Source organism: Caenorhabditis remanei, chromosome X (genome assembly GCF_010183535.1).
Source record: "Caenorhabditis remanei strain PX506 chromosome X, whole genome shotgun sequence".
NCBI lineage: Eukaryota > Metazoa > Nematoda > Chromadorea > Rhabditida > Rhabditidae > Caenorhabditis > Caenorhabditis remanei.
In genome coordinates, this window is record NC_071333.1 from 255337 (window position 1) to 276833 (window position 21497).

The following is a 21497-nucleotide window of genomic DNA, read 5'->3' on the forward strand; positions in this document are numbered from 1 at the left end:
GTGCCGCTCAAAAAGTTATCAACGTTGGCTGTTTTCTGTTGAAAATGACAAACTCTGATGCATCTCCTCCCCTCGTTCTGAAAGTAGGTTATATTTAAAGGCTCATATCTCAAAAGTGGGTGAAGCTATTAAAAAGTTGTCAATTACAAAAATGTAGCCCGATTTGTGATCTATCAGAAAAATATAACTTGGGATAAGTGGGACTAAAAGTGACACCAAGGGGACATGTCAAAAATTGAAAAATTTTGAAAAAAAATTTTATTTAGTAGTCCGTTTTTTGATATCTTTGTACATAAGCTTACAAGACTCCAAAATCAAAAAATTCAAAGATTTCCCAAAAATGTGCCGTGTACTCCTCGACGACAAGTAGAAATAGGAATACAATTCTAGATAAGATCGTTTTTGGGCGATTTTTTCCAGGTTTTTGCTATTTTTAATCAAATTTCAGTTGAATTTTAATCTTTCATGTAATTCAGGGTATCAGTTCAAATGTCGCCATGTCTATCACAGCTACAGTAGTCTATCGATATTTGCTAAACAAAAATTGGCGGCTCCGACGGAATTCGTTGGTAGCATTGGTACTTGGAAGTCATATTCCACCGCTCACCCTTTAAGGCCACGTGGAATTTGTTTTCTAGGCCACCACTATTTCACGGACTCGCCTGCCAAGCAATGCTTCCACTCATCCACTCATCTCATATTTTCCTATAATGACGTTATGCCTTATAAGACAATTCACTGCCAAGGAGTTTTTCATTACTGGTAGGTTTTGTAGGTTTTGACATGTCCCTTGGTGTCACATTTTGTCCAGACTGTCTCAAATTTATATTTTTGTTTATCAAAACTAGGGCTTTAATTTTGTAGTTGACAACTTTTTGATAGCTATTCACACCTTTGAGATATGCGTCTTTAAAAGTGATCGCTTGTAATGTCGCTCCTTGAAAGATGGCTATCTTTAAAGGCGCATATCTCGAAAGTGGGCGGAGCTATCAAAAAGTTGTCAGCTACAAAAATAAAGATCAGGGTTAGATCTACCAGAAAAATATAAATATGGAACAGTTGGAACAAAAAGTAAGACTAAAGGGACATGTCAAAATTTGAGAAAATTTTTAAAAATCGGTAGAGAGTGAGAGAAACACGCATTTGTTAACACAACAATAGTCGAGGGGGAAGTGTGGCCGCCATAGCTCAGTCGGTTAGAGCGTGGGTCTAATAAGCCCAAGGTCGCAGGTTCGACCCCTGCTGGCGGCAAAAACTTTTTTGTTTTTTGTATAATCATAAAATTTCAAAACCATTGGTATATTTTTAATATAGAAAAAATGAAAACCTTTTTGAACGTTTTCTGATGTCGAAACATTAAAACACCTAGTTTTCTCCAAATTTTTGGATTCTAGGCCACCGATTTAACTAACTTGAAGTTGCATACCTAAAAACTGTAAATGTTCAATTTCGAGTTGTATGACTGCTATTTTTGTTACTATCTGAAGTGTTATTTTCTCATAACATTTCTAATATCAAAAAATCTTTCTGTTGCTTCCCACCACTACCGTAAGAACGACTCTTTGAAGTTTTCCTATTCCCATCCGTTCTCTTTTCACTGAGATGCTTTCTCTTTCTTCTTTTCTTGTTTCATTTTGCTGATATTCCATAACTTCTGTTCTCCTTCTATATTCCTTCTTCATTCCCATTAGAAATACATTTTTTGGCTTTTGAATACTTTATCAATTGGAGAAGGTATGAAACCTTCTCATGAGTCGTCAACCACATTCACACCTCCATTCCAAAAAATACAAGTCCACAATGTCAATCAATACAAAAAGTTGGATGCAGGGTGCTTCCATACGTTGCATAAATTTGACACGGACTCACGCTGCATTATACTAGAAGAAATTCGAAGACTAGAAAAATCCGGTGCAAACCGTACAGAAATGTTTTCAAAAGCGGCTATTGCAGTTTACAAGCGGATTGGGAAGCTATTGACTGGTAAAACTCTGTTAATTTTTTGAGAACCTTTGATTTCTTCAATTTCAGTTAACGATGTGAAGAATGTGGAGAAGACAGCAATCATTATCCTTCGAAATCGTCTCAAAGCTGCTATTGAGAGTGAGATGTCTGATGAGGAAACCGAGGAGCATCTGAAGGACTGGTGTTATTATCATGTTATTAGTCACAAGAGGAAAGATCTGAAAAACTTTGTTCGCAAAGTAAAAATGAAACATGAAATTGCTAAATATGGCAAGATAAAAGAGGTTACTTCTAAGAATGCTCAACGTCCAACTCAGCAGGTGAGTTTGAACCAACTTTTACTGTGAGCTTGAATCAATCAATGTTTCATTTTCAGATTTCCATTGATTCTTTATTTTCTTCACATTCTACGCCAAATTGGCCACCCCCAACCTGCCATGAATATTTTCATCCCACAAATGAGTATCTTTCGCCTATACCACCAACACAATCAATATTTAATTTTGATTATTCCACTGCAGTAAGTTCTCCATTCATGCGTCTTATCTCAACTTCAAACTAATTGAGATGTCGAGCAATTGTTCCTGCTGCAACAAGTGGAATGACACGTCACTCATTCCACTGCCATCAGTTCAATATCATTATCAAAATTTGACGCCTGTGGAAAATCAACTTGGTTATGAATACAACAACAGTAGACCGGTAATAAACTCAATCCAATTTCCAAATTTTTCGAGAGCGAAGTTTCAGGATTATCGACAATCATATGCTTTTTATGAGCAACAATTGATTTCTAGACCTTTTTTTGGAAAAGCAGGACATATAGAATTAGATGGAAAAGTGCATTTGGCTGGAGACCAAAATATATTTGAAGATCCCAGCACCGACGAAGAGAAATGGTATCACGATCTTGATCAGAAATGGTTCGGACAAAAGTATTTCGAATAACTAATTTCACATTTCTTCCCATGAGGATTTTTGAAATAAAGAATAATTTGTTTTGAATTTCTGTTTGTTCAAATTTTTCAAGAAGACGACTTGCTTCAACTTGAGACATGATTTGGGAATGAGTTCACAATAATAGAGGGAGAGCAATCAGAGAAATGCAGTGCGAAAATGACGGCCGAGGAAAGAAAAGGCAAAAAACGACGGCGGAGATACAGAATTATAAAGAATACTAATTGAAAAAAGAAGAAATGAAAATATTTTGTACCAATTTGGACCAGTTTGAATGTTCTGTAGTCATTTGTATAGTTTTGTGGTGTAACCTGAAAAGACCAATAAATGGAACAGGTAAGTGCTATATCAATTAGTTTATTGTGGGAATAAATAAATTTTTGATCGAGTCTCTATTGAAACTACAAAAAGAAAAGTAAATTTATTGGCCAGTTTAGGTTTTCTGGCTGGTTTCCGGGCTTTATGATTTCGAGATGAATTTGAAGGAATTTGAGTGTACAAAGTAACAGACAAGATGGAGGAAAAAATGTAAACTGAAAAGAAAATTTGAACTGCGGGAAAGTGAAATGACGTTCATACAGCACCGACAAGGAACGACGGAGACGTGTGGGTGCATAATGACTGGATACGAAGCATAGAGTGGTAAAGGGGACAATTCTGACTATGACGACGATGAAGGATCTGAAACAATGGGTTAGAGAAGCAGGAGTTCACTATGCTCCGAGATCTCTACTTTTCAACCGTTGCAATTGACGGTACTTTTTAAGGACTGGTCTAAAAGATCATCATGCACCACTAAAACCGTTCATAAATATTCTTATTTTTATGCACTTTTCTAAGATTCCTTTCGAACTTTAAAACATTTTTAGAAAATTAAAGACTTATCTTGTCCTCGTGTAGCACGAAATTTAAATAATTTTTTATTTAAAAGCTTCAATCTTTTTTAGCAGAACTAAATTTCAGAAAGTTGCGCGACAGTCGAAAAACTGATCGAAAATGCGGGAAATATGACATACATCGGCTCAAAAAGTTACCAATTAAGCTGCGCAGCAAAATGTCACAACGAAACATCGAATTGAATAACTAAAATTTGAGTTTGCTAACAAGTCTAGTGGAGCGCGTTTAATTTAGTACTTACCCCCAAACCCCGTGATGACTGAATAGTAGCCTGGAAAGTTATCTCGGATACAATCAAATACCTTTAAATCTAAAGTGTCTAGACAAAAAAACACATTTCTGTTCTGCTCTAGTAGAATGCAAAAATGCACATACCGGTCGCCACAATCGATATGTCACTGTACTTTGGCTTTTTTGCCTTTTTCGAAGGCTCATTCGGGCTTGTCCTCTTATCATTTCGGTCGAGCGTTTCGAAGATGTTCACGGGGATACCAGAAGCTTTGCATACCGAGACTAGTGGGATTTTCTCCAGGGCCGCTTCATCTCCACTTTTCCATTCGTTGATCCACTTGAGCAGCTATAAATTATTGTTTTGAATGCGTACGTTTATAATCAACTCACCAAATTCATATCATTTCGCATTTCTTGTACTCTTTTCAGCCAATCCCGTGCATTTTCCATGCAGCTATTCTTGACTTCCTGAAAGTAATTGACGAATCTGTTTTAAAAGTTCGAATAAAAAACTAACTGTGGACTGAGCATTAGAAATTTCATCAGAATGCGTTTCTGTTCTGGACCTGAGCTCCTCAAAAGCATTACAACACGTTGTCACGTCGTCGTACTTCTTCCCTTGTGCTCTAATTTCCGTTTGTTTTACCACTTTTTGCTCCTCGACAGTTGCTATGCGTGCTCTGATGTTCTCCCTTTCATTCTTCAGACTATTCACTTCCTCGTACCCGTCCATCACTTCACGAAAGATAAGGTCCAAGATGGCCTCATTGCCGGCTGGTCTTGTCTCCTGGTACAGTTCAGATATAGCATGAAAACTTTCTATCTTTGCCCCGGCCAGGACATCTATCTCTCCTTCTATCCTCCTTAAATCCACTTTCAAACACTTGTGCTTTTGATTCAAGGAGTCCCTTTCCTTTTGCAACTGCTCTTGTACAGACCACTCATTTTCGGAAGCCTCTAGATAGGCTGTGGTCACTCGCAACAATTTATTTTCTTCGTTCTTCAAAATCCTCTCAAAATCTGAAATTGAACAAAATAATGCGTCACACTGACTAGAAGGGTGTTGAAACTAAATGTAAGTTCAAGAGTTTTTGAGCTTCAGTAAACTTGTTAATCAAAAGTTAGAGAACTATATCTTTCAGAAAAGTTCATCTTTGATGATTTTTGTTTTCATGGAATTATTAATTTGAGCTTTGGTAAAACACCCAAAAACGGGAGCATGTTTTCCACTATTTCTTTGTTCTGATTTTTTGAATTTATAAAGAAACGGAAGAAGAAACATGATTCAATCCCAAAAATGACAGTATCATACACTTTTAGATTCAGGTTGTCCCTCTACGTGCATTAATTGGACGAAATGGAAAAGAATTTAGTTCTGATCAAACTAGCAAATTGATTTTGAAAAAGAAAAAATTCTATCATTCTTATATATAATAAATAAGAAAAAAGGCGTTGTCTGGAATTTTTCAAGATCTGGACATTTACCGTTAAAACTGTATTAGAGCGACACCTTTAATAGAACGACACCTCTAATAGAACGACAGCAAGATTAAGCTTCAAAAACTAGAGCGGCAGCCTCTAGTAGAACGGCAGCCTCTAATAGACCGACACCCTCTTTTTGGCTATTTTCGTTGTTTTTTCATTAAATTTTCATGTTTTTTTCTTCTGATTTCTCATTTATTCGCATAAATCGACCTGACTGACTTTTAGAACTTCGTTCGAAAAATAAAACGACAGCCTCTAGTAGAACGACAACCTCTAATATAACGACAACAAAAAAACTGTTCGAAAAATAGAGCGACATGTCGCTCTAATACAGTTTTTACGGTAATTTCTTTTCCGAAAAACATAAATTATCATCGAAAAACTTCTCACATTAAATCGAGTGTCGTAGCTCCAAAAAAAAGCGCCGACGGCGCGCCAGCCTTAGCTGGTCCCAATTTTTCAAATTCTCACCAACAGTCAGCTGCTGTCCTTCCTGTCGTTGTGGTTTTGATCCTGTTGAAAGTGGAGTGGCTGTTGGCAGAATCAATCCCTTATTATCTGCAAGTGAAACTATAATATTTCTATGAAAGTCTTCATTGAAATTACCAAGAAGATTTCCAGTTCCATTGACTGAGCTCATTGCTGATTTCCCGTTGTTGAGCGGTTGTTCTGAACATATGAAGATTGAATGAAAAAATTGAACATCCGCTGAGCTCATAAGAGCAACAATACATAAGAAATGAAAGAAAACATAGTGAGTGAATGCAATATGTTGCATTAGCTGCCAGAAAAAGAAGGAAAATGGGAAAAATCGAGGTTTTGTGGAAACGCAGACATAGAAAAAAGGAAAAGGACACTCTCGGAAGAGAGTGGGGATGACTCGGTCATTATTACGTGAGAGATAGAAAAGGACGGAGGGGTAGAAAGACGTTCGGTCGTCGTCGCTGTGTTTATGCGTGTGTGTGCACATGAAAGAGAATTAAGGAGCTGTCGGGAGCATGGAGAACCAAAAGGTATTCATGGAACACTTTGAATAAAGGCTATAGTGACCCAAAAGATGTAAAATATTTATTTTCTGTATCTGCAGTTTGTCTAAAAAGAAGTAGAAAACTAATAGCCCACGGAGGGACTTGAACCCCCATTCCCGGTTCCGGAGTCCGGTGCCTTATCCATTAGGCCACGCGGGCACACTCGATAACATGATATTCGTTGCTACATAATGTAGGTGGTGACCAACTGGTTTACATTTTTGATGTAGCTGCTAAATAAGTGGTTATGATGGATTTTGTACAGTTATAGCAGAAAATGTTCACATTTGACAGTTTTCAGAGGATTTTTGGCTCCAAAAATCACATCAATGTTCTCGATAATCTTTTTGGCAATTTTAACATTGATACAATCATGAAGACAATGATTAACTGGAAGTGGGTCAAACAAGAATTCTCGATAATAGGCCCGCTTCAACGACTGACCCATGATGTTCTTCAGAATCCAAAAGATAGGCACCAATTTTAATTTTATAACACATTTACGTACCACAACGCATATTAGAATAACGGTACTTATAAAGTGCTGTTGGACGAAATGAACATTCTTTGGTGAGACTGGTTCACGAAGTAATTCATCTTGGCTCTATTCCAGTTTAGATGTCCTTTAAAAACTCAGACGTCCAAAAAAAAAACACTTAGACGTCCCTTAAAACACTTAGACGTCCCTTGAAACTCTTAAGCGTCCTTTCATACTCTAATTTTTTTAAACGTCCTTTCAAAAGTTTAGACGTCCCAAAAAATGTTTAAACGTCTCATAAAATGTTTAGACGTCCCTTGAAATCCCAAAACATAGTTCTGAAGATTTAGACGTATCAAAAAACATTTAGAAGTCCCAAAAAACGTTCAGACGTCCTAAAAACATTTGAAGGGGCCTAAACGTATTTTGGGACGTCTAAATGTTTCAAGGGACGTCAAAGTGTTTTAAAAGACGTCAAAGTGTTTTTTGGGACGTTCAAGTTTTTAAAGGACATCTAAACTGGAATAGAGCCTTCATCTTAAGTATCAGCGAAAAAAGCTTGGAATTGAATTTCTAAAACAACATCGTTTTGGTGCCAATTTTGTTTGTTTCTCAATTTGAAGCTTGTCGGCTTTTTTAAGAAGTCAGACAGATAGATATTCTATAAAACTTCTCTTTTACTCCACAGTCAAAAACCTTGAGGAGAAACCAACCGTTCTGTTGTTTCAAAAATCTAAAGGTTCATCAGCAGTGCGCAATTCATATTCTGAAACTGCTTGCTCCGAATAATCACGACTATTAGTAGCGGATGGATAAAAAATATAGTTTCTCTATTTCTTCACCGCCTCATGACGCATGAATTTTTTGCAATTCAGAATCTGATTTTAAAATATCTTAATTCAGTAAATTTATGCAGGATATTTATTTGGTGTTTAGCACCAATTGAAAAGAATCGTTTGGAAATGCAATCGACCGCTTCTATGTAGCAACGGAAAGCAAACTGGAATGTACTCCAATTCCAGAACTTTGTTTTTTTTTCAGTACAAATAGAGTAAAATGAAAGGATCTCCCGATCGACACAGGAAATCTGTCTTGGAAGACATAATACAACAGTGTTCCCATCTACAAAATGGAGTTCTAGGATTAGACGACACAACCAATTAAAAATTTAGACTCTTCGAAAGTGCATTAACAGGGTTTTTGTTTTGAAAATTAATTTTTCATCGATCGTGCTTTACTTGTAGAATGTTTTCCCTCTTTCGGTTGTTTCTCACTTTTTTTTGCACATTATCCAAAACATGACACCATAAGCATTTGAAACGTGTCGTATATGACATTTTATAGTGTCCAGTCATTCAATACCATTGCTCTTACATAATCCACTAATTATCGCTCGTTTCTTCCATCTCCTTTCCGCGATTACCCGGTATTACGGCAACAAACAATTAGAGGTGTATCCTCTCCCTCCATATTCATCTTTATTTTGGACAATAGGCATCGAGGGCAGTTCACCAGATGTTTTTTCCTCTCACGATGACGTAGAATCTACCTAATCTGTGTCTTTGTGACTTCCTGTTGTCAGTTTTGATGATTTCTGAACGATAAGATTTGGCTGCGAACGATATCAAAAGATTTTGCTAAACATGGTTAGTAAAACACCGCACCGGACAGGGCACAATAGGTGGAACTAACAAGTTTTATGGTGAAGCTAATAAACATTTTTCCGATCGAAAAGAAATTACAGTGACCAATGTTTTCTACATTTCATTTTATTTTTTCGAAATTCAGCATCTTCTCATGCTGTCTCATCCGGATCAATACTAACATTGTGTGACGTGGCATAAGAGAACGTGTCTGCTCTATCTGTCTTCATCTCTTGTGCACACAAATAGTGCAAAAGACACATAAATGACCACAAAAAGATTTGAAGAAAAAAAACAGAAAAAAAACAAATATGATCCACAACATACATTATCTTTATTCAACATGGAAGGTTCGGATCTATCAATTTGTTGCCCTAAAGAGGGCAGTTGGGTTCGGTTGTTGGTAGTGCTACAGGAACTATTTTGAGAGCAAAGCACGCTTCGCGGCCAAAGCACGCTTCGCGGCCACCTCTTCGTGAAGATACATGGTGGGGCGCATTACAGAAGGAATAACACAGGGGGCTGATTTACGCATTCCATAACTCGCCAGTGCGTAGTAGGGAAGCCGGCGACGAGGCTTCTCTTCTTCCTTCAACTTCTCTTCTTTCTCCTTCTCCACGCTTCTCTTCTTCTTTAGAGCTCTCCTCCGCTTCTTTGGAGGAATCCGATCAGGCCTTGCGGCTCTCACGGGGTTTCTCCTCGGTCGCCTTGGTGACACCCGCACAGTCGACCACCTCTTCACTCCTCCGCGAGCCGTCGTCTTCTTCACTGCAGTGGACATTGTTAGCAAATTAAGGAAGTCCTCTGAATGGTCTCTTTATATACTCGTTTGCCTCGTTGAGCGGTAAAGAGGGCGGGATCTTAAATAGGACGAGACTCAGATAGAACGAAATATGAGGGATCGAGGAAAGATTCGGGGATTTATGAAATTGAAACGAGCTGAAGAGGATTTCAGGTTTGATTGCTGTTTAGATTTGAGTTTTTTTTTCTAATTTGTCCAAGGTTTGTATCAAACTCCCAGTTTTGATGGGTTCAAGGAGCTTGGGGAACTTATTGACCTCAATATTGATATCTCCTATTTAATCTTATCTGATGCACATCGATTTTGTCACACGACCAAATATTAACGACTCACTTAGATAACAATATCAAACATCCTCTCCAAAATCTCCCTTTCTCTTCTCAATCTTTTTTCTCAACGAGCTACTGTCGGACCGGCGAGCGGGTGTAATAAAAGAGACCCGACACCGTTTAAAACCTATTGCATCATCATAAATTGAGAAGGAGACGCAAAGAACGGCTACGTCATTAATACCGTCACCCAACAAACAAAAAGGGCCCCTTTCTATGCGGCAAGTGAGGGATCACGTGAATGAGAGAAGCATTATTCACATGAATATTGTTGAAAGAGAACTTGGTCTAAAAATGAAATGTTAAATAAAGAATATTACCTGGAATACTTTAAAATTGGAAGTTTTGAGTTGAACCCAACCCCATGTGCGTATCATCGGAGGTTCTTATAGATACGCACAAGGGTTTGAACTCAACTCTTCACTACCCAAGGAACTACAACAGAATAGAGGAGAATACGTGTAAATGTGTATTTATCCAACAACTTTTGCCAAACTTCTGCCGAGGGAGGCTTTCGGAGTTTCTAGGCAACACTAGTGGAGTGTTTTTTTAGTGGCATCTGTTGGCTGCTCACAAAAACCAAATATATTTTAATTTAGAGTTTCAGACAGAGTTGGACGAGTATTAAACGCTGAGAAAAACTTTGGATAGACTTCGTAAAAAGAATACTACTGCAATTTCGGATTAAAAAAATTTTCGTGTTGTCACCCCGCATATAACTTTTTCCAATACCGTATGTTTCTATTTACGTGATATTTTTAGACAAAACAATACAAACATATTTTTCTTAAGTTACTTCTGATCACTCAGTAGGTTCCAATTCCCGTGGCTACCGAATCGTATCTATTATCAAATCATTAAAAAAACCCATTACTTTTTTCATAGAATTGTCTAGTCGAAAGGGAAATCCAACGCCCTTTTCTCTTTTTTCGCAGTGAAAGTAGAAATATAACGGTTGCTGGGCAGAGAGATTAGTTCGAAGGGCGTACGCTGTGAGAGTAAGAGGTGCCAAAGTTCATGTTTCTAGTTTACACACAATGATTGTAAAAAGGATGAGTTGTTGAAAATTCAATTGCTTCAAACAGACGACTTGAACATGATCTGGATGAAACTTTTTTTCAGAATTATCAAACTATATTTAGTACTGACCGATTACTAATCTGGAATCTGGAAGAGACGCTGATATAATGAAACGTGACCGACTTTAATAAGGGTTCCGGTCGCTCGTTAAAACTTTTAGGAAGAAGATACTGTTTCTTTTTGCAATTTTCGGGTTCTTTTTTTCTTGGAAATAGGCGGGATTCCCGTGCGAGTTGATTATTTAAACTGATGCTATGCTGACGAGTAATTATTCTAAATAATTTGCTGAATTCAAATATTAGGATGGCTAGTGTTACTGAGGAATTCGATGAATTCGCGTAAGATTTTAAGAAAGTAATTTTTAAAAAACAAACATTTCCAGTACAGAAACTGTCTTTTTTGTCGCTCTTCGCAGCGGAAGTGATGATTTATCAAAGAAAAGCAAAAGGAATTCCGCTCCGTGTTTCCATACCCAGCAAGATACTGTCGATCTCTCCGATGACAGCATTTTGACGCCGAGCTTGTCAGAGGTAAAATGACTCCCCATTTATTTCAATTTTCAAGTTTTTTCAGCCATCAATAGTGAATTCTCAACTGATTGAATGTGCACTCACGTGGAGACCTAGTATTAAAAACCCGTACAATTCCTGCTATTCGGGAAAATTAAGTGAAGAAGAGGTTGAAAAGGAAGAATTCTCACCCACACTGCATAAACCTCCGCTCGATCAAAAAATCAAACAATATTTCTATGAAGATGAGCCCCCCTTGTCAACTACAGGAGAAACCAAATAATTGATAAATTATACTAACATAAATAAAGTTTTTCTAGCAAATTTTTCTAGAATTCAGAAAAGTGCTAAGCTACAATAATTGTTCCTTCTTCTAGTTCTCCATAAATTAAAAAATGTAGAAACAAAAACTACAAGCAATATAGATAAACTAGAAGCAGAAACACAGAATTACGAGTTTAACCTTTCAAAATGTTTTCTCAACAGCTGTTTGGGTACAATGCTACCAGATTTGTAGCCAAAATCAGCTTCACCTGGAAAACTCAATACAATGAGCATCATCATCAAAATTGTTACAGATTCATAATTAAAACTACCTGTCTCTTGAAAATTGAAAGTTTGAAAGTGGAACTCACCCGTTCGTATGTATCAAACTATGATTCAGATACACGCGAAAGACTGAGCTCAACTTCAACTATCAGTTTTATAATGGAATACTAGCAGCGAAGAATATGGGCTTCTCTCGAATAAATTCCTTCTGTGAGATCATACATACGTTTCGAATGAATCGGTAATATTCTGAATACACATGTTCAACACACGCTTCTTGTTATAGATTCGCATGCAGAAATTGTAGAGAAGCAATGGAGAGAAGTTCTTTATCAACCCTGCACTATGACCGAAATAACGTTCTCTTTGTCTCCATTCCATTTCCATTGAAGGACAGTACAATAAAACATCGACCATTAATGTAGGCGTTTCTATTTGTGTTATTTTTTATCAGACAACAGGAGACACACGGAATGTGAAAACGAGAGGAATTAGAACAACGAATGAGAGAAATATATCTCTTGTGATTTCAATCCTTTGAAATAACAAAGTCCAAATGTCTGATTCCAAGTGTCACTCTCTGCAGTTGGAAAATGTAAACCAAGGTAGAGTACCTTCAAAATCTGAGAAAACGAATTGGCTCTGTATGGTTAAGGTTCATGAGAATTGTCAGAGTCCACGAGAGCAGTATGAGTTCCTTTTTTCATGGAAATGAAAGTTACCTGTCTCATAATACACCAAAAGTTAACAGTTTTCATAAAAATGTTAGTTTTGGGATTTTAGAAAACTTTTCAAAGTATGTTTCTCATCTCCATGGTACTTCCGAGCAACATGAATTTTTTTAACTTGAGTTTTACAAAATTTTTATACCAAGAGAACGATTTCTAATATTGAAATAATGAATAAGTTTACTACCGTAATCTCAACATTACAACATTCATGCGATATTTTTACACGGCAGAAACATTGGCTTGTTGAAAACGAAAAAGGCGGAAAATCAAAGAAAACATGATTTCACTACATGGGAAACTGTATTAACATGTTCTTTACTTCCGACAAATAAATCGATGTCAAGCTCCTCATTAGATGAGAAATGTTCCACGGCGGAAGTATAGATGTTCTGAGAAACTTTCAGAAACTTTAACTCTTAGTCTCAAAAACTAGATGATGCTTGGATACACTACAAAAAAGAAACAAACTAATTGAAAACTCAAAATATAGACATTTTGTTGTTTTAAACAAATTTATTGAATTATTTTTCGTCAATATACAGAAAAAACATTCGAGAAATAAGACGAATGTATCTTCTTCAAAAAATTCTCCGCTGGAAGCAAGTTTCCTGTTACGTCGTTCGGTACTGATGGCAGTGACGATCACGCATAGTGTTCTCCATGCGCAAAGGAATTCACCTGTTCATAATTACAATGGACTTTGAAAATTTTTTTGAAAGTAAATTTGAAAAGTATTGTGAAACTTACCTAGGGGTATAATAAACTGAGAGCATCGAGTTGAGCTAAACCAGCTTACGTGTATCATACTCAATTATAGATACACGCAAACGGTTGAGCTCAACTTCTACTAGCAGTTTTCAATCACATTAATAGAACAGCCGAATAAAGTGTTTCATCGATCTTGCACTGGATAAAACAGTATTTTCATGTCCTTTTAAATTAAATTTATGGGCAGTACGTTGTAGGCGTTTCTTTCTTTTTTTTCTATTATACAGAACACTGACGCAAACCGAAAAATGACCAAAAAAATGAAGAATGTCTTCAGCGAATGCGATAAGATTACTTGAAATAATAAACCTAATGGATGCTACTTCAAAAAAAGTTCTATATTGATGATTACCTCACCCATGGTGTAACAGAAAGTTTACAGTTGAACCCAACCTCTTAAGTGTATCTAATTATGATATAGATACACACAAAAGGGTGAGTTCAACCTTAACCAACATTCTCAACAAAAAATAGGATTAGATTCTAACGGGTACAGCTTCCGTGGAAGTGTACATCTCGGAAATTGGAAAACTTTTCAAGTATCGTTTCTCATCACCATGGAGCTTCCCAGCAACTGCAACTTCCACTTGAGTTTCATAAGATGTATGTTACGAGACATGTTTCTATTGTTATACCATGTAGTACGTTTTCGTCCTTAAAATGGAAACAAACACAGCGTAGCTTCGGTTCTTGAAAATGAAACTTTGATAAGTTATTGAATATATGCTACCGTATTTTCAATTCAGAACACATCGTGATCTTTTCCGAATCACCTATCTCTCGTCTACTCTTCTCAACCAGTTTTTGATCATTTTCACTTTCTCGGTCGGTTCATCAATGTACTCATTCCATTTCGACTGTATGTGACAAAAACGTCTAGTTGAAAGGGAAATCCAACGCCCTTTTTTTCTTTTCAAGGACGCACTAATGATAAGGATGGCTGTCGGGTGCGGAAATTGAAAAAGGGTGCAGTACAGACACTGAATGGGTAATAAAGTTCAAACCATTGTAAACGGAAATTATTTAGAAACGTTCCTGTACCTATTGAAATGTTTTTAAAATCTGGTGAATGAAAGATAAAACTCGTACATGAGATTTCAGACACATGTGTTTCCGTATTATACTTACGTATAACCTGTAATAGCAGTGCACCTACCGATGTCTGTTTGCAGCGGTATATCTCGGTTCCCAAAGGAAGTATCAAAAAGCTGCAAACTGACAAAATATAGTTTGATACTCATAAAATATTTCTTCAGTTGAAAAAATGTACGTATCTACAAAGACAGCCGAGATAGAATGCTCCAATTGTTTTTAATGGGGTGCGGCTCTACCGAACGATTCTGGAGGCATTTACTATTGCTTCAATCTTAATGAGAAATTTAGCACCAATCGTTTCCAAGTCTTTTGAACGTGATTTCAGTTTTTTGATGTTCCGTTCTAATTCAGTCTCAAATAAAACCTTTATTTTATGATTTTAAAGATTTTTTTCGAAAATAGGCGTGGTTCGAGTCGGTTATTTAAACCTTTGCTGTGTCAGACTAGTACTAACTTTTAAAAGTTCGTGGATCAGAATGTCGGTTCTTGTAAGAAACTCTGAACCGAACCTGAGTTCCAATTCACGGGAAGAAGAAAAAAGACTTTCTGTGGACCCAAAAAGATTGGCCGACGTTTCCATTGAGGTAATGGAATATAAACTTTTTAAAATTAACATTTGATGTTTCCAGATTCCAAAAGACCAGAATGAGAAAAAAGAAGAAGAGGAAGAGGAAGAGTTTTGGGCACCTCTCCAAATCAAACGATTGGACCCGGAGGTTATGAAATATTTTTATAGAGAAGATGTCTCAGAAAAGTAGCTAACCTTATTGTATACTGTAATTTGTTGTCTTATAATAATACAATGTGCAATAAATTTTTATCAAATTGTCTCATGTTTTCTTTTCCCCAACTTTCGACTTGTGAAACCTTCGAAGATATCGTCTACTTTCGATAGCAGAAAAGAGATTGAGTGGAACGTATGTACGTCATCTTACTTTTCGGCGTTTTTTTCTGTTCCTTTCCCTTTTTCTCAATAGTTGCCTATTAAGATGCAATCTGAGATCAAACATTACAGACCACGATTTATGAATTTAGAAAAAAATTCAAAGATTCCAAAAAATATGACTTTCAAAGTTTATTATGTAGAAAACATAGTTATTCAGAATTACCAAAACGGGTTTTTGTAGGTGACAGGGTACTTTATAACTCCTTGAACTAACAAATGTTGAATGCACTCTGCTATACCGTAGAAGAAAAAGTTGTGAAGATTTTCCCAATGTGTTATGATCTAGAAGATGTTTTACTTACTAATTCAAAAAATAAAATGTAAAAAAGGTTACCTGGCTTACTTAAGATTGAGAGTTTAGAGTTGGGCGCAACCTCATTGTGTGTATCAAACTATAGATACGCACGATAGGTTGAGCTCAACCGGAACTAACAATCTTCCCGAATAAGAAAGTAGTACTTCCCAGAACCAGAGCGAATTAGTTGTTTCTGAATCTGCGCATCTTGTTCGAAAATATACATTTCGAGTCTTTTGAAAATTTTCCGGATGTTGTTTAACATCTCCATGGAGTTGCCGAGCAACATGGATTTCTTCTGGTTTCACATAAAGTATATGTTTGAAAGAGGTTCACATGGTGGCATGTGTGCACACCTCGCTAATACATAAAAACGGAAAAACATGAACATATGTAGCTGACAACATGGGTTGTGTTTTTTGTGAGAATATAAACCCGAATGCAAAAAATATTCTACCGTAATTTTTTGAATTAAATTTAAAAAAGTTTTCTATGAGAGTTTTCTATTTGTTTGAAACAACGTAATACTGTTCGAATGAACTTCCTCCTCATTTCTATTTTTTCAATTTTCAACCATCTTTAAGAGATTTCGCTTTCCTCGGTTACCTATTCCAATTCATCAAAGTACCAGTTACTTTTTGATGTCACAAAAAAGTTTTATTGGAATAGAGAAAGTCTACGCCCTTTCTCTTTTTCGTTTTCACATCACTACAAAAGATGAACGATGGTTGCAGGAATCGGTTGAAAGTCGAGTGAACTAACAAACTTGGTAGTGAAGTTTGGTCACTACATATAATTGGTTTTGAACGGAATGGGGAATCGTTGAAATTTGAGTAATGTTTCTGACACAAATAATTCTAGACACCATGAACAAGCAGACAGAATAGTAACAGACAATTGAAATTGCTCAACTTTGTGAGTATGTCATAGTAATACTGTTTGTCTCATCAAATAGATTTTTAATGAATTATATAATTCAAAAATAGAGCTCTATTTTCGTAGTCGAAAACTTTTGTGTACTAGGACTTCCTAATTAGCTACGTATCGACAAAGTAATTTCTCCGTCAAATCGACAAATTTCAGTGAAAAATAGTGCGATGTTCAAGTTTTCGTCTTGAAGTGATCATGACTCTCTAGAGCGTGCTTATACCAAAAAGTTCTCAACTACAAAAATGGAGTTCTACTTTAAATCTGTAAGATTCATTTGGAGAACTTCAACTGAAAACGGCCAAAACCCATAACTAATTGACCGGTTCAGTACTTCTTTAAACATAGACAGGTTTACAGTAACGTTCTACTTAGTCTCGATCAAACTTCTAGGAACAATTTTTTTTCTGATTTTCAGGTTTAACCTATTCCGGAAAAGGCGGAGTTCTCATGCGTTCTCATTATTTAAAGCGCTCCTATTCTGAACTAATTTTTATTTTCGAAATTTGGTGATTAAATCATGAATTCGGCTCTTCAAGAACAACTTAGGTGTGTTAAGAGTTATGATATTTCTTACAATAGATCAAACAGAAATTTCAGAAAACAACCGGGTTTTATTAATAAATCGAACAGTGCGTCGCAATTATCCACAGATGGGAGTTTGTTGGCTGGAGCTTCTGTGGCACAGGTAAATCGACACGAAAGTTACAACTCATCATTTCCTTTTTCAGCCAATGGTGTGGACTCCACAGGCAATAGGATCCTATGCGGAAGTGGTTTCTATGATTGAAAAAAATGTAATCATACTACTCTTCTTTTACGTCTCCAGAATGATTTTCTATTTTCAGGTTGAAGCATGTCGTAATGCTCTGATGCACTGTAACGGATCATGCTGTTCTGGGCAGAAAAAATGAAAACTGAAATCAATTACACACAACACTAATTGAGACAAAGAAAACGTTCCACTGATTACATAGAATTCACTTTTTGATTTGTATTTTACTCTATGCGTATTGATAGTCTGGTAACGTTTTTTTCTCCATAATCTTATAAAGATTTATTTTTAAAGTTAAACACTCAATCCGAGAAACACTTTAATAATTTTGTTCTTCGATCTATTCTCCGCTTAGTTTGTAATCAGAATAGGTTGCTTTTTGCGTACTTTTTTTAAATTTTAGCGGAATCAATGGAGACGCATCAGTAAGTTTTTTCTCTGAGAAAAGAAAATATTGACTTATCAAAAACAAAAAGAAATACAGAAACAGGAACAGGAACAATGTCCAAAAGAGACTAGTGTGTTCAATACTGGTAGAATTCAGAAAGACAGTAACATCCAAATTCACCTTTTCTTCATAAGACACAAATCAGAATTCATAAATTTCTACTTTAAAGCAAACAACAAAACAGAAGTATACTATTTCGACCATTTAATCCTTGGATAGTCTCTTCAAATAACTTGAAAGGGGATGCTGGCACTCATCAGCAAGGTACATCCCCTTGAATAACACTTAAACGGACCAACACAAATTGAAAACGCATGCAAAGATTGGGACAAAAAGACATGAGAAAAAATCACAGTTTACCATAATCACTGAAAGGAAACAAACGAAAAAGTGTAAAAAATAAGAAAGTTGGATTTTACAAGAAATACGTATTGAAACAATTGAAAACCGTCACGTCTTAAAACGTCAAGGAATGTTTTGGAAAGTAGGTGTACATCATTGATGATGTTGTTGCGAGCCGGATTTATCCTACGCATCGATATATTTGCCTTCTAAAGGCCAAAGTAGTTTGTGACAAATCGTGGTGGTAGAAATTTCGAAAAGAGATATATCCTAAAAATTAAATCTTTCATTTAGTGTATTTGGGGAGCAACGAGAGTAAGAACTTCAAAAAACTTTTGACAGCGAACCAAAACAGAAACTACTAGTTATTGTCCGCTGATTAGTTTTGAGATTATGTAGCAAGTGGGAACAACAACCTACAATGTGCTTGAAGGGGAACACCGCTATTCTAAAATGGTTACTTTTTAGCACAAACCAATTTTGGAAGCCAGGGAAAAAAACACAGTTCTTTTGGAGCTATGTCTGAAAATCAGGCTGAGGCGAGTTATGAAACCTCAAAGTGTCAAAAATCGCTCTTTGTCGTGCACTTTTTCATTTCAAAAGAAATTCTGTCACTATGCACGCGAAAGAACGTTTCTCGGATGTTTTTCTGGAAATTATCAAAATTCGGCTTTTTACGTGCACGACAAGAGAAATTTTCGTTGAGTTAAACTGGGAAACTGCATGACGAGACGCATTTTTGGCAATTTGAGGCCTCATAACTCGCTCCAAACCGATATTCGGATAAGGCTCCAAGACAATGTACTTTTTTCCTTGGTTTTCTGATTCGATTCATATAAAACAGTGTCAATTTTTGAATAATGGCGTCCCCCTTTAGAATATCTCAAAAAACAGACTTACTGGGACAATAAGAATCGTGAACCGGTCATGTGAATGTAATGAAACCCAATTAGATATGGCCAAGTCTATTTCTTCTGGTTTGGTGAGCGCTTGAACTAGTTGAATGTCCTTCCTTCTTCAATTTCAAATCTGAAAGTAGAAAGGGTTTGCTTTTGCGGGATCACTGTTACTACCTGGAGGAGTTTAGAAGTTTTGATTGCGCCAACTCTGGTGCGTCTTCTATTGAAATTGATACAACTTCTCGAGCTTCCTCGAGAGCTTCTGGACCAGCGTACTATAATGCAGTTTCCTCCTTGTGCTCCTTAGCTGAAACTGGAGCAACGTCAGTATGCTTGGCATGAGCCTCCTTCTTCTGCAACTTCTGATAAAGTAGCTTCCTCCTTGTGTTCTTTTGCTCGAGTTTCTGAGTGTGTTCTGGTGGAGCCTCCAGTACTGGAGCAATGTCCTCATTGAATTATTCTGAAACTGGAGCAGCCTCGGTTGAAGCTCAATGAATAGTCTCGAGAACTTCCTCAAGTGAAACATCGGCAGGAACAGTGGTGGCGTCTTCTTTGTGCTCTTCCTGAGCTGACTCACCAGTTGGAGCAGCTTGCTTCTTCCTTGTGTTCCTCAAATGTAGCCGGGGCACCTGGGACAGCTCCTGATAGAGCATCAGTTTCTTCTTTATGCTCCTCTTCATGGGCTTTAACTTGAAACTTCGATGGAGCTGCATCATCCTTGTGTTTCTCGAGAGATGTCTTGGCGGCTGGAGGAGATTCAGTGGCAGCTTTTAGCGGGCTCAGCCTTGTGCTCTTCAGCGGCTGGAGTTTCATGGGCTGGATCAACATCATTTTTGTGCTCCTCAAAAGCTGGTTCGGCGACTGCAGCGCTTCTTCTCTGTGTTCAGCAGCTGGAGCTACCTTCAGTGGCATCTTCTTTATGATCTTCAGCGACTGGAGCAGCTTACAAGTTTCTTCGACAGTCTGCAAAGATATAAAGTGAATATGTTGTATTGATGGTATTACTATCCTTCTAGGACCGCAAATTCCAACATTTTTCTCATCCATCTCCGGTAAATTGGAATTTTCTATGTTTGGAAGGTAGTAATACCATCAGTACAACACATTAACTTCATATTTTTGTTGTATTTTCTTAACTCACTTGTCTAATTTCCGAGGTTACTTCCATGCAACTCTGATCCAAGGATAACTGTCTCAAACACGTTGGTGTTAATTTCTTCTTGCTGTTCTGGCACGTGAAGTATCATCAAACCAGGAAACCAGTGATATGTATGTGAAACCAGGGTAACTCCGATCATGAGCCTGAAAAAGCGAACTCGGTGATTTTTTCTAGTTTTTCATCAAAACAAGTTTGAATGTTAAAACTCACGTTTGCGGGATGGAATTTTTTTGTTCTTTGATAATTCCTCTAGTTTTTGATTGTCTTCTCGATAAATCTATGATATTCATCCCAGCATCAAAGATTTTCGAAAGATTATCCTTTCGCATTCTGAAAAAAACTCATTTTTTGAATCAAAACAGTTTTGGAAAAACCTTAAACGGAGCACAACGTTACAATCAATCTAAAAGAGAAAGAAAACAAAAAATATTGATTTTTGGAAGGAAATTTGGCTCACATATTTTCTATCTCATTTAAAATGACTTAAATACGAAATCCACTTGAAAAATGAACAAAAATAACGAATTTCTGATTTTTTCCAACAAGAAACTTGTGAAAAATCGAAAAAACGAAGCGTTCTGTTTTGAAATTACCGCGAAAAGGACACAGCGTAAACAAGTGTGACCGTACGACAATTCGTGGCGAGACACGCAATGCGGCCGTTTCCACGTCGATTTGGCTGTTGGGCCGGTCAATTAATTGGTCAATTTTGAAATGGAAGTAGGGATTTAAAAATCGAAGTGAAAGAAAAAAGAGAACATTAAAATTTTAGCTTTCTTTTGAGTACAATGACCAAAAATTGAAAAACATTCATTTGAAAAATAAAATGCATTGGTAGGAATTCAACACTACAAGTGTTTCAATCAGTTCCTATTGAGAAGCATGTTTTTTCTTTACAGAAATTAATTAAGAATTAAAGTTTTTAAATTTTTCCGTGAAAAAAGAAAATGGAGTCGAATTTTCTCATTCAAAACCATTATGAACTCAAAAACGCACAATTATTCATGCAATCGGAGGTATTTTCTGTTTTTGGCATTGTTCCCCTATCTTCATTTCTATTCATTATACACGCGTGTTCTCTGATTCAGTTGTATCAACGTCCAAAGTTTTTTTCGCTTCAATTGTGTCAAATATCACAAAAACTGAAGGTCGAACATAT

The 21497-nt window shown here is 36.6% G+C and overlaps 7 protein-coding genes across 7 annotated transcripts; 4 read left to right on the forward strand and 3 right to left on the reverse strand.

Annotated features, from left to right (window-relative positions):
• Positions 1-1736: 1736 nt before the first annotated feature.
• On the forward strand, positions 1737-2913 carry GCK72_022097 (uncharacterized protein; the record flags this gene model as incomplete). Its single annotated transcript, XM_053734654.1, has 5 exons — positions 1737-1983; positions 2032-2285; positions 2342-2485; positions 2533-2667; positions 2716-2913. The coding sequence occupies 5 exons, from the start codon at positions 1737-1739 to the stop codon at positions 2911-2913; spliced, it is 978 nt and encodes a 325-aa protein (XP_053578220.1).
• Positions 2914-4168: 1255 nt separating this feature from the next.
• Positions 4169-6175, reverse strand: GCK72_022098 (uncharacterized protein; the record flags this gene model as incomplete). The annotated part of the gene is made up of 5 exons (XM_003106858.2): positions 4169-4396; positions 4441-4518; positions 4568-5070; positions 6007-6093; positions 6142-6175. 5 exons carry the CDS (start codon positions 6173-6175, stop codon positions 4169-4171), a joined length of 930 nt encoding a protein of 309 aa, XP_003106906.2.
• A 2927-nt stretch (positions 6176-9102) lies between these two features.
• GCK72_022099 (uncharacterized protein) lies at positions 9103-9465 on the reverse strand (the record flags this gene model as incomplete). The annotated part of the gene is made up of 1 exon (XM_003106831.2): positions 9103-9465. The coding sequence occupies one exon, from the start codon at positions 9463-9465 to the stop codon at positions 9103-9105; it is 363 nt and encodes a 120-aa protein (XP_003106879.2).
• A 1733-nt stretch (positions 9466-11198) lies between these two features.
• Positions 11199-11687, forward strand: GCK72_022100 (uncharacterized protein; the record flags this gene model as incomplete). The annotated part of the gene is made up of 3 exons (XM_003106789.2): positions 11199-11233; positions 11278-11425; positions 11469-11687. The coding sequence occupies 3 exons, from the start codon at positions 11199-11201 to the stop codon at positions 11685-11687; spliced, it is 402 nt and encodes a 133-aa protein (XP_003106837.2).
• A 3336-nt stretch (positions 11688-15023) lies between these two features.
• Positions 15024-15305, forward strand: GCK72_022101 (uncharacterized protein; the record flags this gene model as incomplete). Its single annotated transcript, XM_003106840.2, has 2 exons — positions 15024-15131; positions 15177-15305. The coding sequence occupies 2 exons, from the start codon at positions 15024-15026 to the stop codon at positions 15303-15305; spliced, it is 237 nt and encodes a 78-aa protein (XP_003106888.2).
• Positions 15306-17235: 1930 nt separating this feature from the next.
• Positions 17236-17629, forward strand: GCK72_022102 (uncharacterized protein; the record flags this gene model as incomplete). Its single annotated transcript, XM_003106990.2, has 4 exons — positions 17236-17264; positions 17316-17403; positions 17447-17512; positions 17564-17629. The coding sequence occupies 4 exons, from the start codon at positions 17236-17238 to the stop codon at positions 17627-17629; spliced, it is 249 nt and encodes an 82-aa protein (XP_003107038.2).
• Positions 17630-19503: 1874 nt separating this feature from the next.
• GCK72_022103 (uncharacterized protein) lies at positions 19504-20091 on the reverse strand (the record flags this gene model as incomplete). Its single annotated transcript, XM_053734655.1, has 2 exons — positions 19504-19612; positions 19757-20091. 2 exons carry the CDS (start codon positions 20089-20091, stop codon positions 19504-19506), a joined length of 444 nt encoding a protein of 147 aa, XP_053578221.1.
• Positions 20092-21497: the final 1406 nt, after the last annotated feature.